Source organism: Anthonomus grandis, chromosome 11 (genome assembly GCF_022605725.1).
Source record: "Anthonomus grandis grandis chromosome 11, icAntGran1.3, whole genome shotgun sequence".
Classification (NCBI taxonomy): Eukaryota; Metazoa; Arthropoda; class Insecta; order Coleoptera; family Curculionidae; genus Anthonomus; species Anthonomus grandis.
Genome location: NC_065556.1, coordinates 19,973,430 through 19,987,329, shown reverse-complemented (window position 1 = coordinate 19,987,329; position 13,900 = coordinate 19,973,430). Strand labels below are relative to the sequence as shown.

Below are 13,900 nucleotides of genomic sequence, written 5' to 3'. Positions count from 1 at the left end.
CCTTTGTGCTGAGAACTGAGTGGTCAACTCTGTTGGACTCCTTTGAAAAATCTGTGTAAATGACGTCAGTCTGACGATGGACGTAAATGGATTCAGCAATTGATCATGATACATAAATTTGTTTCTGTGAATTGCTTAGGAATAAATCCACGTTGTGATAATGATATTTCAGAAAAGGCTTCCGGAATAATAGAATTAAAAATTGCTATTTCAGAAACTTTGGCAAATTTGCATTTGCAAATTACAATGCATCTGATATGAATAAAACAGTATTTTAGTTCTACAGGGTGTTTCTAAACCTATACGCATAAACTTGAGAAATTATTGCTGACGGCAAATAATGACAAATAGTGAAAAAAAAAATTTAGTAAAATAGTTTTAGTTACGGAGATAAACGACTTATTAATTAAAATTTAAAAAAAACGTAAATTCTCCAAAATAAATGTTTATTTAACTATTATAGTAACTGTTCGAAGTTATTTCCATGACTTTCAATACATAATTGAGCACGCCTAATCCAAGAGTTGCAGACAGCAGCTAATCCAGGTTGTAGTCGAATTTCCTCGGCGGTAGCAAATATCCGATTTCTTAATTCTTGTTCATTGTCAACTTCGGTTACATACACCAGAGATTTTAGGTGACCCCAAAAATAAAAGTCAAGCGGATTAAGGTCGGGTGATCGAGGAGGCCATCCAATTGGACCACCTCGGCCTATCGGGGCACATTCGATCCAAATGCCGTCGCACTGGTCGCTCAAAATGTGGTGGAGGACCATCGCGAAGAAACCACAAATTCTGCCTAATGTGAAGAGGGACTTCTTCAAGGAGTACCGGCAAATTTTGTCGCAAGAATTGTAAATAAAGAGCACCAGTTAGACGATTATCCAAAATGAAAGGGCCAATAAGTATTCCGTTTACAATTCCAGCCCACACATTTACTGAAAATCGTTGTTGAAAGTTTGTTCGCCGAATGGCATGCGGATTTTCAACTGCCCAAAAATGCGTGTTGCGAAAATTGTGAATACCATTGCGTGTGAAAATTGCTTCATCCGTAGCTAAAATGTTCCTGGTAAAGTTTGGGTTTAACTGCTGCTGATGTAACAACCACTCGCAAAAGTTTACTCGAGGCGCATGATCCCTTGGAAGTAAAGCTTGTACCCTTTGGACGTGAAATGGATACAGTAATTCATGCCTTAAAATTCGCCAAACTGTGACTGGTGATAATCCAAATTGCGTTGCAATTGTTCTAGTGCTTATGTCAGGATGCTCTTCGATGATATCTAAAATCAAATTCTCCAGATTTAAAATGCGCCTAGGTCTAATGGCTCCACCATGTTGCCTTGGCCTCGGCCGCAAATTTCCAATTTCTCTACCCCGCTGAACCACACGCAAAAAAGCTTCACGCGACGGATGATACCTATGAGGAAACCTTTGTGCATAAAGATTAGCTGCCGCCACACTGTTTTGTCTTGATTGCCCGTATGCCAGTATCATGTCCATTAATTCCTCATTTGAAAAATGCGGCATAATTTTAATAAAAAATGAAATACGGCCACAACTGTATCAACTGATAGCAAAGTAGGTACTACTAAACATAATAAACATCATCCGGACTTGTTTACTTCTTAATTTAAAAACAAAATTCCACCTGATAAAGTTCTTACATTTTTGTGAAAAAAAAAAGAATTATCTCAGAAACTAAAAATATTTTACTTAATTTTTTTTTCACTATTAGTCATTATTTATCATTAGCAATAATTTCCCGCATATTAAGTTTATTAAACTTAAATACGCATATATAAGTTTATGCGTATAGGTTAAGAAACACCCTGTATAGAAAGGGCTTGACGGTCTTCTAGTTCTGACGATATTAAGTGAGTCGCGTGATCAAGTCTTACAGTGCTCATTGTTGTGTATTACCAAATCAAGAATGCGAAAATGTTCGTTTCTAATTAAATTGTTCTGCTGCAAATTCATAAAATTTAAAACTAATTTTTTATGATTCCAAAGGAATTTACCTGGTGGCCAACCACTTCATCCAACAATATTGCACCTTAGGATTTGGAAAGCTTTCAAGTATGACAAACAGAAGCTGTCATTATTTGCTATTTAATTTTTTCGAATCGTATCCGCTCACCATATTCACCGACATACGCACGGAAAAAAAGAAAATTCTCGTTATCGCTGCTGAGTCGAAGTATGCGAAGGGGTTTTTCAAAATTTGTAGATGTAAGTTGTTTTTGAGAGATTTTTGATTATATGATGTTTGGGATGGGATTTTAGAGAAATTGGACACAGGAAGATACCGAAGAATACTCCATTGGAGATATCGACTTAATTAACTTAAGGTAAGTAGAGACTATTTATACATAACGCCCTAGTTTCCCTGCTGAATCTGAATTAATAGGCTTAACTTGCCTGCTGACAGTCCGCGAAACAGAAAAATCGATAGAGGATCAGGAGACATTTACAATTCAGAAAGCAAAGTAAGACTTTTCAACTGTTGCAATAAGTTTTTAGGAACTTTATTTAATTCGGATCAATTTTTAGCATTATAACACTCTTGAGCGCCGAGCCTCTCAAACTGTCAGCAAACAACGATCTTTGCAAGGTATTTTCATTACACCATAACTGCACATTAATTTCACTACATACTATAGGTTATGAGACTAGACCACTCCCAAGACAGACAAATCTTCGGGCGGATGCTGATAATAAGGTCGAGTATCTCTATACGAGAAACGACGATTTCCAGAAAGTTGTAGTACAAGAACCCATCAGCGAGGACCATTTTTTATTTCCCACTAAAAAAAAACTCCGAGGCAGTACTGCTTCGAGCATTCAACAGCAAGTCCAAAGGAGATTTGAGAGCATCCCTTGGTATACTATACTGATTTCCATTTATAAACATTCAGTGACAAGCTTTTTTTAATTATTAACAGCTCTGAATCACAATTAGACAATTCTATCAGCGAATTTCCGTTTAAAGTAACCCCTAGTGGAAACCTAAAAGTTGAATCGTCCCAGGTAATAAGAGCACCAGCAGATACTAATAAAAAAAATCACGAATAATAAATTTAGGTAATATTTGCGTCAAAAAAACTCAGTGTGCTTGTGGCAGACCCAAAAAACACCAAAGTGAACATACATCCGGAACCGCAAAGGATACGCGCCAAAATGTCCAGAGAAATGGGCCAACCCGAACCGTCAGAGCGTCAGAAAACCCCAAACTCCCCCATGATGGAAAGTCTCATAAACCATGTATGAACATTCCGTTGAACAATTGTTTGGTTTATTCACTACCATTTTGCTTTAGGCAGGAGGGATTTCCACACTGGGAAACCTGTTAGGGGGGATTTCACCCGTAAGAAGCCCCATGAAAGAAGCATCGGAATACGAAAGCAAAGAAACTTGCGAAATTTTGGACCCGGAACTGGATTTGGGTCGTTTGGGTTACAGTAGCGTCCAGGAAATCGACTGGGACAAAGCCAAGTTGCCTGAGAAGAAGAATTTGTATTTGGAGCTGTATCATAGGATCACCAATAATACGTGAGTTATTATTATTAAAAAGTCGCCTTTTCGTCCCAGTTTCATATTCGCCTAAAAGTTTCCAATGAACGTTTGTTTTTCAGAAATGCAGATTGTAAAGTTTATATCGACAATGAAGAATTCAGTTGCCATCTAATTGTGCTCCAATGTTACTCCGAACTCTTTGATGCTTATGTAGCAGTTAAAAAGGTGGAACTGCCTTCGGTAAGTGCGTTCTCGTCCAATGAATTTATTAAAATGTTAGAGCGCAGCCCTCAAAAAGGCCAAGACCCGTAAGAAAATGGAAAAAGTGATTATTTTCAGGACAAGTGCAGCGTTTCAACTTTCGCTTTGATATATGAATGGATGATTACGGGAGAGCCCTCGTACTTACACTTGAACAGGGGAAATGTACTTGACATTTTTGTTTCTGCACGATATCTCAGGATTAAAGGTTAAGTAGAGTAATGTTACGGTAAAAACATAAAAGAATTTAAATTTGGTAGACGTTTAATTCAATACTTAGCATAAACCTTACTTGACTTAGTGATCTTAGACGTTAATTACTTGACGTAATATTTCTATGGCGCTGAGGCTCCTTATAGTAGCCTTCTTAGCAGCAGGTTTCTGTTAACAATAATTTGAAAAAAGGCGCTAATTATTTTAGTTTGTTTTGGGAGCGTCAAAATTTGTCATTTTTGAACGAATTTGTAGGCTTAGCAATTGCGTAGAAAATATAGATCTGGCAGTAGCAAACCATCTAGATCATAACAGGATTTATTCCCTTGCAAATTAAATAGGTTTAAGTAACTCTTTTCATGAAGTTCCAAATGCCTTTATGTGAAACAGTGACAGCTGAACACTGATAAAGTAAAAATTCAAATGCCAGTTTCACAGGCAGACGTTTCTGTCAGCAATAATTTGAAAAAAATGCGCCATTAATTTTGTTTGGTTTTGGAAAAGTCAAAATTAGCCATTTTTGAACGGCTGTGTAGGCTTAGCAGATGTTTCGTTAATCTACATTTGTGTAGAATTAACAGTAGCAAAGCCTCTGGATTGTAACAACACCTCTTTTCTTGCTAATTACATCAGGATAACTAATTTTCTTTATAAATTTCTAAGTGAGAAAATTGAATCTGAAAATTAAGTTTTCCCTAAAAATCCACCTTGCCAGGGCGATTTCTGTATAAAAATAATCTTTTCATAGACCTAGTTGAACAGTGCTGGGCGCTTATAGACCAAATAGATGTATTCAATGAAGACACCGCATTTCTACTCTACATGGATGCCAAAAAGCGAAATCTACCGGAAGTTATGGAACTAATGCTTCCGAGGATTCAGAATTTCTTCTTGATGCTGGTCAGCTCCCAGGATTGGTTGGAGCTTGATGTAGACGATATTAAGAACCTTCTTAGTTCCAACTACATCTCTGTTAATTGGTATGTTTAAGAATTGTTATTAAAACATAATAATAATAATAATAATAATAATAATAATAATAATAATAATAATAATAATAATAATAAATTCCTTTATTACCATCAAAATCCTTAATAAAAAGACAAAGCAACGTCAACAAATTTTGACTCGAATTAAAATCTTATGACCTAAGTTAAAAAGATCTAAAACAATTTTTTTCAAAATAAATAAAATTATAAAGTAATACGTTAAAATCAACAAATACTTTTACTGCTCGATAAGTTGGGCTTCTTTCAAAAAAAGCTGACCCGTGTGCAGGTATTCCAAGAGCTTCTCTGTTTCTTGTTATGGTCGTCATGTCTCGTGAGTATCCATTCTGATTTGTTGGAAATAACTGAGGATGCTTCTTAATGAACACCACAAGTAATAAGAAGTACAATGATGGGGCAGTAAGTACACTCAAACCATCAAAATACTCCTCACATGATGTTCTGGGAGTGAGTCCAAATATGCACCGAATTATTCGTTTTTGCGCCTTAAAAATATTTTGGGCATCCCTTCCACTACCCCAAAACATGATGCCATAATTCAGAACTGACTGAATGTTTGAAAAGTAAAAAATCTTAATGGTTTCTTTTGACAGTTGATCCCTGAGTCTACGAATAAGACCACAGAGACTGCTCAGTTTTGATGTTAAGTAATTTATGTGTTTTTCGTAACTAAGACATCCATCCAAGTGTATACCCAAGAATTTAATACTGCTCAAACACTCTATAGACCTTCCATTAAGTTGCATACATAGAGTGATGTGTCTTTTTTGAATTTAGAAAATGTAAGCAGGCCAGTTTTTTCAGTATTTAATTTAAGTTTTTTTCTTCTCACACCATTTTTTCATTTGTTCAGCTGCTTGAGAGCATTTTATAGAGATCACGTTCTGGGTGGAACCGCTTTCCAGCACCGATGAGTCATCAGCGAACTGACTAACTAGATCAGCTAATATATTTGCATTTAAGTTATTAACATACAAAAGGAATAACACAGGGCCCAAAATAGAACCCTGGGGTACTCCCTGTGTTAGCTTTGCTGGAAGAGAGTATGTCGTTTTCCCCCCATCTGTGACACCAACAATTTGCTCTCTGTTATTTAAATAAGATTTTAAAAGTTGTAAACCCTGACCTCTAATGCCATCTTTTTCTAATGTAAGGAAAAGAATTTCATGATCAATAGTGTCAAAGGCCCTTGAAAGATCGAAATACAGGCCAGCTACCTGTTCGTTTTTATCAATTTGATTTGCAATAAATTCTATTGTTTTAAAGATTGCTAATTCTGTAGATTTTCATTTCCTAAAACCATGATGACTCACAGAAAAAACTCTTTTTTGTTCTAAGAACTCAACAAGCCTACCGTAGATCGACCTCTCAAAGATCTTCGACACCGACGGAAGTAGTGATATCGGTCTGTAGTTTTTTATTTCTTATTTCTTGAGGGCTACCCTTTTTAAGTACTGGTACTATTTTTGCCTTTTTAAGTTGGTCAGGGAATATGCCTGTTTCAAAACAACAGTTTATTATTACATTTAATGGCTTTTTGATAAGGCTAGCAACTTTTTTTAGTAAGAAAACAGGTACTTCCTGCATAAAAAAAACATAAAAGCTTATAACTTTTTTTTAGTGAAATGGAGATTTTCATGTCAGCAGTGCGCTGGCTGAAGCACGACTGGCAGGAGAGGGACAAACATAAATACGACGTGCTAACCTGCGTGCGATTCGGAAATATCGCTCCCTGGCAGCTGGTGGACATCAAAAGAAACCCGGAAAACCCTGATTTTTTGCAGCTGGCCACTGATCAGAAGATTTGCAAGATGATTGACGATGGACTCTCGTAAGAACCATTTAAATATACCATAAATACTATATCCCTTATTCCTCCATATATCCTTAGATTTGTGATAATTAAATACTGGTATGGACAAGAAAAGGAAGACTTCCAATACTGGAACACCACATTAGGTTTAACCGAACCTTTGGCACGAAACTGGGCCGGTCCGGACAAAACTTACTTCACATTTAGGGAGTTTTTGATTTATTTGGACCAGTATCGCAGGTCACAGCTTATTGAGAAGAATAAGCCGAAAAATTTGGACAAAAGCGACAAGAATAAGCCTCAGGAGACCAAATATACAGCTCCGAAATTGTCGCCTCGTATACCGACCATGGACGAGTTCATGAGCAAAAAGGTCCCGCCCAAAAAATTGAACAAAATCATATCTTAGAGTCATTATTTGAGAATATTTATATCTATGTCTATATTTTTCATGTACTTTGTGCGATTTATTATCTTATGATTGTCTTAAATAAAGCAATATAAATAAATGCATGTTAGTTAATAGATTTAAAAAAATAATATACTTAGCGCCATCTTTTGGTGAATGGCAAACGAAATTTGATTAATTTAAGTTATATAATTAAACCAACCTTGTTGTATGACAATCTTGAATCAACTGTCAATCATGTAAAATTTCCTGTCGGAAACGTTTTTTTTTTTAATTTTCGAAAGCAAAAATATTTGATAATGAATATTATATAAAACGCATAAGATTTAATTAACTCAAACTCAAACTCAATTTATTCAAACATTATATACACATACTGTTTTAAAATAGAGGGGTCATGCCTAAGTTGATTTAACAATTTGTATGCAGTACTGTCCTCAAAAAAGTTGGGAAAAAAAACTAGTTTGGTATACAACTATTCTTAAAAGTCTACAATATATACAGATATACAAGGTGTCCCGCACCACCACACCCAAAATCCGCCAGAGCACACCAGACCCAAACGAGCCCAAAAGCCGCAGCCCCACCCCCACCCGCCCCCGAGCTATAGGGCGCCGAAGCCTCCATCACCATCAATGTAAAGTTTTACAACAATTTGTGATTGTTGTAAAACTTTACATTTAAAAAAAATAAAAAATTTGGCAACGTTGTATGGTCATTAGGGGACACCCAATAAAATTGTCTTTAAACATGCAAAGTTGCCGCTTCTATGTAAAATTAGCAACGTCCCTCCTATTCCAAATAGAAATGTTGTATTTAATTAGATTTTCGGATTCTACATATAATTGCAAGAATTTTAATGTATCACATGGTATATTTCTTTTCTTAATAATTGTTTTTTTTTTAATTTTGAAACGCCCTGCAGCTCAAAGACATAAAAATAGAAGTACAACTTTAAGGATTTTTGACTTAAAATTAAATGTAGTACATTGTCAGAAAATTTGAGCATAACCATTTAGGAAAAAAAAACGCAATTATTTAATGATACAAACATTAACGTCCCTCCAATAGATGTAGAAGTGAAGTATAGCGGGTTAAGGACAGAAATCAAACCTCAAGATTCGACGTTTATTTACGTCTTTTTCAAGGCTGAAAAAGATACAATTGCTACAAAATGGTGAAAGCAATAGTTATTAATATAATAGTTAAGAAACCACCAAACAAAAACACAAATAAAACGGAGAACAAAGCATAAAAGTTAAAATTAAGATGACTTACCAAATTTACATTAGAGGTTTACGTAATAATTAAAACCTAATAACATCTCCATCATACATACACCACAGATACGATCGTTATACATTAAAATATTCAGCACAACCATTAAGTAAAATCAAAAAAAAAACACACAGTATACATAAAATAAAATTGGCTTATATCACAGATTGATTCACAATGAATAAGTAGTGCGTATAATAATTATAGTAAAAAATAGCAGCTTCTAAGTCAGTGTTTAGTAGTAACTGTACGCAGAATTTATTGTTATAAAGCAGGAATAATGCACATTCTTTTTATGTCTGTAAAATAGGTTTAATATTACCTGGGCTCGTTGAAAAGTTAAGTACTTTACAGTTTGGATTTATACAGCTTTAAAATGTGATTATATTGTGTACTTAGGCCCTGAGTATCGGTTCGGTGATTAACAGAATTATGCAGTTGGATGTGTATCATTTCACTGATATTGCGTTTAAGATAGTGCCTCTCTCTATCAACTATGCTAACATCATCAAAATTGAAGTTATGCCCTGTGGAAAAGTGATGCTGTGCTAAAGCGGTCTTATCTTTTTTGTTCATATTTATGACTTTACAATCATATTGATGCTGATATAGTCTGTTCTTTAAATGCTGCCTAGTGATACCTATATAACACTGTTCACAATTACGACAAGGTATACGGTATACCAAACCTGAGCTTAACTCAAGGGGAGTACGATCTTTTAATTGGGGAAACAATACACTGCTTGAGTTTATGTTGTAAAAAGCCAGTTTAAAATTGTAATTTTTTTCACGGATATGTCGTTGGATTTGTTCTGAAAATGATTTTACATATGGAAATCTGAAATATTTTGTTTCTTTATTCCTTACCAGTTGTGTATCTGTTGAAAGTTTAAAATTATTGATAACTCTATTTACTAATGTTGTGGGGTAATTGTTATTTCTTAAGAAAATTTTAATTTTCATTGTATTAGATTCATGATACTTCGGGCTACTCAATTTATAGGATCTAAACAATAGGTTTTTAATTATTCCTATTTTGTTTGACATTGGATGTGACGATAGGTAATTAATTACTCTGCCTGAAGATGAAGGTTTTGTGTACCAATTAGTTGTTAAAGTCCCATCGGTGTTCCGTTCTACCATAATATCCAAAAATGGTATACAATTATTATTTTCTAATTCCATGGTAAACTTAAGCTTGTCATGATAATCATTAAAATGATTTAAAAGTTCCTTTGTTTTGTTAGATGGGCACGCCAAAATTGTGTCATCAACATATATTTTAATAAAAGCTAATTTAAAAGGTAAATTAGGAACTATGTTAGTTAGGAGTTCGTTCATCACCAAATTTGCCAAAACTGGGCTGGCAGGGTTGCCCATAGCTGAACTATCCAGTTGTTGGTAGAACTGACCACCGAAAGAAAAGTAACTGCTATCGAATAAATATTCAATAATTCTCAGCAAAAGACTTTTAGGTATATCTGTGTAAGCGGATATAGTGCCTCATTTATTTTTTTATAATATTTAAAACTAACGATTTAGGAATATTTGTGAACAATGACGTAACATCCAAGGACACTAAAATATAATTTTCTGGTATTGACACACTTTGTGAGAATTCTACAAAATCAAAAGAATTTTTTATGTTAAAACAAAAAGTTGATGTAACTTGGTTTAGAATACCATGAACAAAGCTAAATTATATGATGGAGAATCAATACAACTGACCACTGGTCTTAGGCTCAGGTTTGGTTTGTGTGTTTTCCGCAAACAATAAAGTTTAGGAAACACACTATTATTTGTGCGTAACTTTCTGAAGAATGACTCATTAATGTAATTGTTATCTAATAATTCTTTAGCGATTTTATTTGCTTAATTTTGAAACCTCATAGTACGATCAGATTTTAAGGTTTTATAAGTATTGTCATCACTCAATAAATCACGCACACCAGCTAAATATTCATTCTTATACATGACGACAGTGGAGCCACCCTTGTCAGAGCGCATAACAACTATTTCAGGATGTTGTCTTAAAAAATTCTTACATAATGCAAAATCTTTTTTAATTTTTTACCACGCACCCAAACTGTACAACTTATTACCACCATATATTAGACATACAAAAGCTGTCAAAAAATTTTGTAAAATATCTGGGGATTACATTTATGATCATTTACATGTATTTAAAAAACTACTTACTGTTAATTAATGTTCATATTTCATAGCTTTAGGCATTCATACATGATCGTGAAGGATTTTTGTTTTCTAATGTTTAATTATTTATTGGGTGTTAAATGGAAACTTTGCAATAGTTAGTGGATGGGACATATTTTGTTTAAATATTTATTTTTATAAAATTGTTTTTGATTTTTTTGCACATACAGGTATTTGGTTACCTAGGTGCACCTTAAAATGTACTGAGATAGATTATAATTATTGGATTTTATTACACATACTTTGTAAAAGCTTATATGTAATATATCCGATTGATTGATTGATATCCGATTGATTGATTTTATTCAAGTATGGTTGTTGATTAAAACAAGAACCATTTGTAGATGTTATAAAATTGGTTAGACTATGGATATATTTGGACCTTAAATTTTCTTGTTCTTCTTCATTTAAATTTAATGATTGAACACAAAATTCTAAATCCTTTATTATAGTGGGTATTGGGACCTTATCCCGATTTACAGGTAACTTCAATTTTGATGATGTTAGCATAGTTGATAGAGAGAGGCACTATCTTAAACGCAATATCAGTGAAATGATACACATCCAACTGCATAATTCTGTTAATCACCGAACCGATACTCAGGGCCTAAGTACACAATATAATCACATTTTAAAGCTGTATAAATCCAAACTGCAAAGTACTTAACTTTTCAACGAGCCCAGGTAATATTAAACCTATTTTACAGACATAAAAAGAATGTGCATCATTCCTGCTTTATAACAATAAATTCTGCGTACAGTTACTACTAAACACTGACTTAGAAGGTGCTATTTTTTACTATAATTATTATACGCACTACTTATTCATTGTGAATCAATCTGTGATATAAGCCAATTTTATTTTATGTATACTGTGTGTTTTTTTTTGTTTTACTTAATGGTTGTGCTGCATATTTTAATGTATAACGATCGTATCTGTGGTGTATGTATGATGGAGATGTTATTAGGTTTTAATTATTACGTAAACCTCTAATGTAAATTTGGTAAGTCATCTTAATTTTAACTTTTATGCTTTGTTCTCCGTTTTATTTGTGTTTTTGTTTGGTGGTTTCTTAACTATTATATTAATAACTATTGCTTTCACCATTTTGTAGCAATTGTATCTTTTTCAGCCTTGAAAAAGACGTAAATAAACGTCGAAACGTCGGCTAATTATTTAATTAAAACCCTAACACCCTGCAGCCCGGAAACAAATGAAAACGGTACCACAACCCCCAGGACCACCCGACCCAGAATCAAATCCAGCACGTTGCGACAAAACCCGAATACAACGATACGGGACACCCCGTATAGCATACAAACCACTTATTAATAAGAAAAATATTTAAATAAATTTATGACTAGTAGACGAGGATGGCGACGATTGAACGGTGAGTCAGGGCTGGAGGTAGCCGTATCTAAAATAAGTTGTCAAAATAATTTGGATTTTCTAATAAGAAGATTCTTGTTGCCTTTTGAAACTTTTTCTTGTTATTGACAGAATTTTTTATAGCAATAGGAAGTCGATTGTATAATGTTGGTCCATAGTATGTTACAAATTTTTGGCATAAAGTGTTATTCATAAAAGGTACTGGAATTCGCTTTTGTAATCTTGATCTAGTTATATAAGTACTTTCAGAAACAGGAGTATTTATTTTTGTTGTAAAGTTTAAGGCACAGTGTATGTACAAATTTCGCATATTCAAAACATTGTAAGTTTTATATAAATCATCTGTAGGACTTCTAAAGGACTTTTTTTGTAGTATTTTTAATACAATGTTTTGACATACACATATCCTTTTAATAGTAGTATTATAAGCACTGCCCCATACAATTATACAATATCGTAATATTGACTCAACCAGTGAAGTATACAGAATAATAAGTAACTTTTGGTCCAAAATATCTCTTAGTTGATAAAATTTGTAGAAAATATTTCTAATTTTTTTGTTAAGATATATAATGTGTTCATTCCATTTTAAGTATTGATCTAGTATTACACCAAGATATTTTATTTTAGTAACTTTTTTAATACTTGTGCAAGAACAGTTTTGATATTCGTTTTTACAGGCATTATTATGAATGAAGATTTGGTCTTTAACAGGCTGATCATAACAATCAGCTGTAAAAGTTATAAAAAAGGTTTTATTCATATTTAAAGAAAGTAAATTCTCATTTAACCACAGGTGTATCTGTGCCAGGCCCAACTCTGCTCGATTATATACATCTTTCCAGTTTTCACCATAAAAAAGTAATACAGTGTCATCTGCGTAAGATATAACATCAAAGTAGTCAACAATTCGTCCAATATTATTTATGTATATCAAAAACAGAATCGGGCCTAGCACAGTACCCTGTGGAACGCCCGTTTCGACTAATTTAGGTAAACTGAGTTTATTATTTATTTTAACATATTGTTTTCTATCTGACAAATAATTTTTAAATAAAGTTAATGGACCATCTCAAAACCCTACTTCTTCCAATCGGCTAAATAAAATTTCGTGTGACACAGTGTCAAAAGCTTTCGACAAATCCATAAAAATTGCTAAGCTTTTTCTCTTTTTCTGAAAATTTAAGTTGATTTTATTAATTAACTGAAAAACGGCATCTTCGGTACTTTTTCCTTCTCTAAAACCATACTGATTGCTATATAGTGATTGTTTTGATTCTAGAAAATGTATAATTTTTTGTTTTAAACATTTTTCAAATAATTTTATTACCGATATAGGCCTATAGGTGTTCATGCAGCTTTTATCTCCATTCTTAAATACCGGTGTTATAATTGATACTTTCCAGTCTGATGGAATAATAAAACTTGAAAATGATAGATTTATTAAATAAAGTAGAGGTTTTAAAATGTTAATATGTATGTTTTTAATTAGAATAGAACCAATTTTATCACAACCGGGAGCTGAATTATTTTTAAGTGAGTTTATGTGTTTAATTAAATCGTTTTTATCCATAGGTGTTAAAAAAAAATATCTATAGAGGGAATGGCCGAGTGGTGAGTATTGGATTTAGGTATTTTGTCTTTTAGTAGTTTTCCAGCATTTATAAAAAAATCATTAAAAGTATTACTAATATGATACTCATCAGTTAATAGAATATTATTCTGTTTAAAAAGTATTATGAGATTTAGTTTTTGAATTTATCGCTTCGTTTATAAGATTCCAAATTTGTTTATAATCGT

General features: G+C 33.3%; 1 protein-coding gene across 1 annotated transcript; it reads left to right on the top strand.

The window, feature by feature from the left end:
* Positions 1–2,061: 2,061 nt before the first annotated feature.
* Positions 2,062–7,318, top strand: LOC126741912 (uncharacterized). Its single transcript, XM_050448383.1, has 13 exons — positions 2,062–2,228; positions 2,283–2,347; positions 2,407–2,485; positions 2,550–2,610; positions 2,660–2,879; positions 2,942–3,026; positions 3,081–3,260; positions 3,316–3,548; positions 3,632–3,752; positions 3,852–3,981; positions 4,735–4,966; positions 6,618–6,827; positions 6,888–7,318. The coding sequence occupies exons 1-13, from the start codon at positions 2,199–2,201 to the stop codon at positions 7,216–7,218; spliced, it is 1,977 nt and encodes a 658-aa protein (XP_050304340.1). The 5' UTR covers positions 2,062–2,198; the 3' UTR covers positions 7,219–7,318.
* The last annotated feature ends 6,582 nt before the right edge of the window (positions 7,319–13,900 follow it).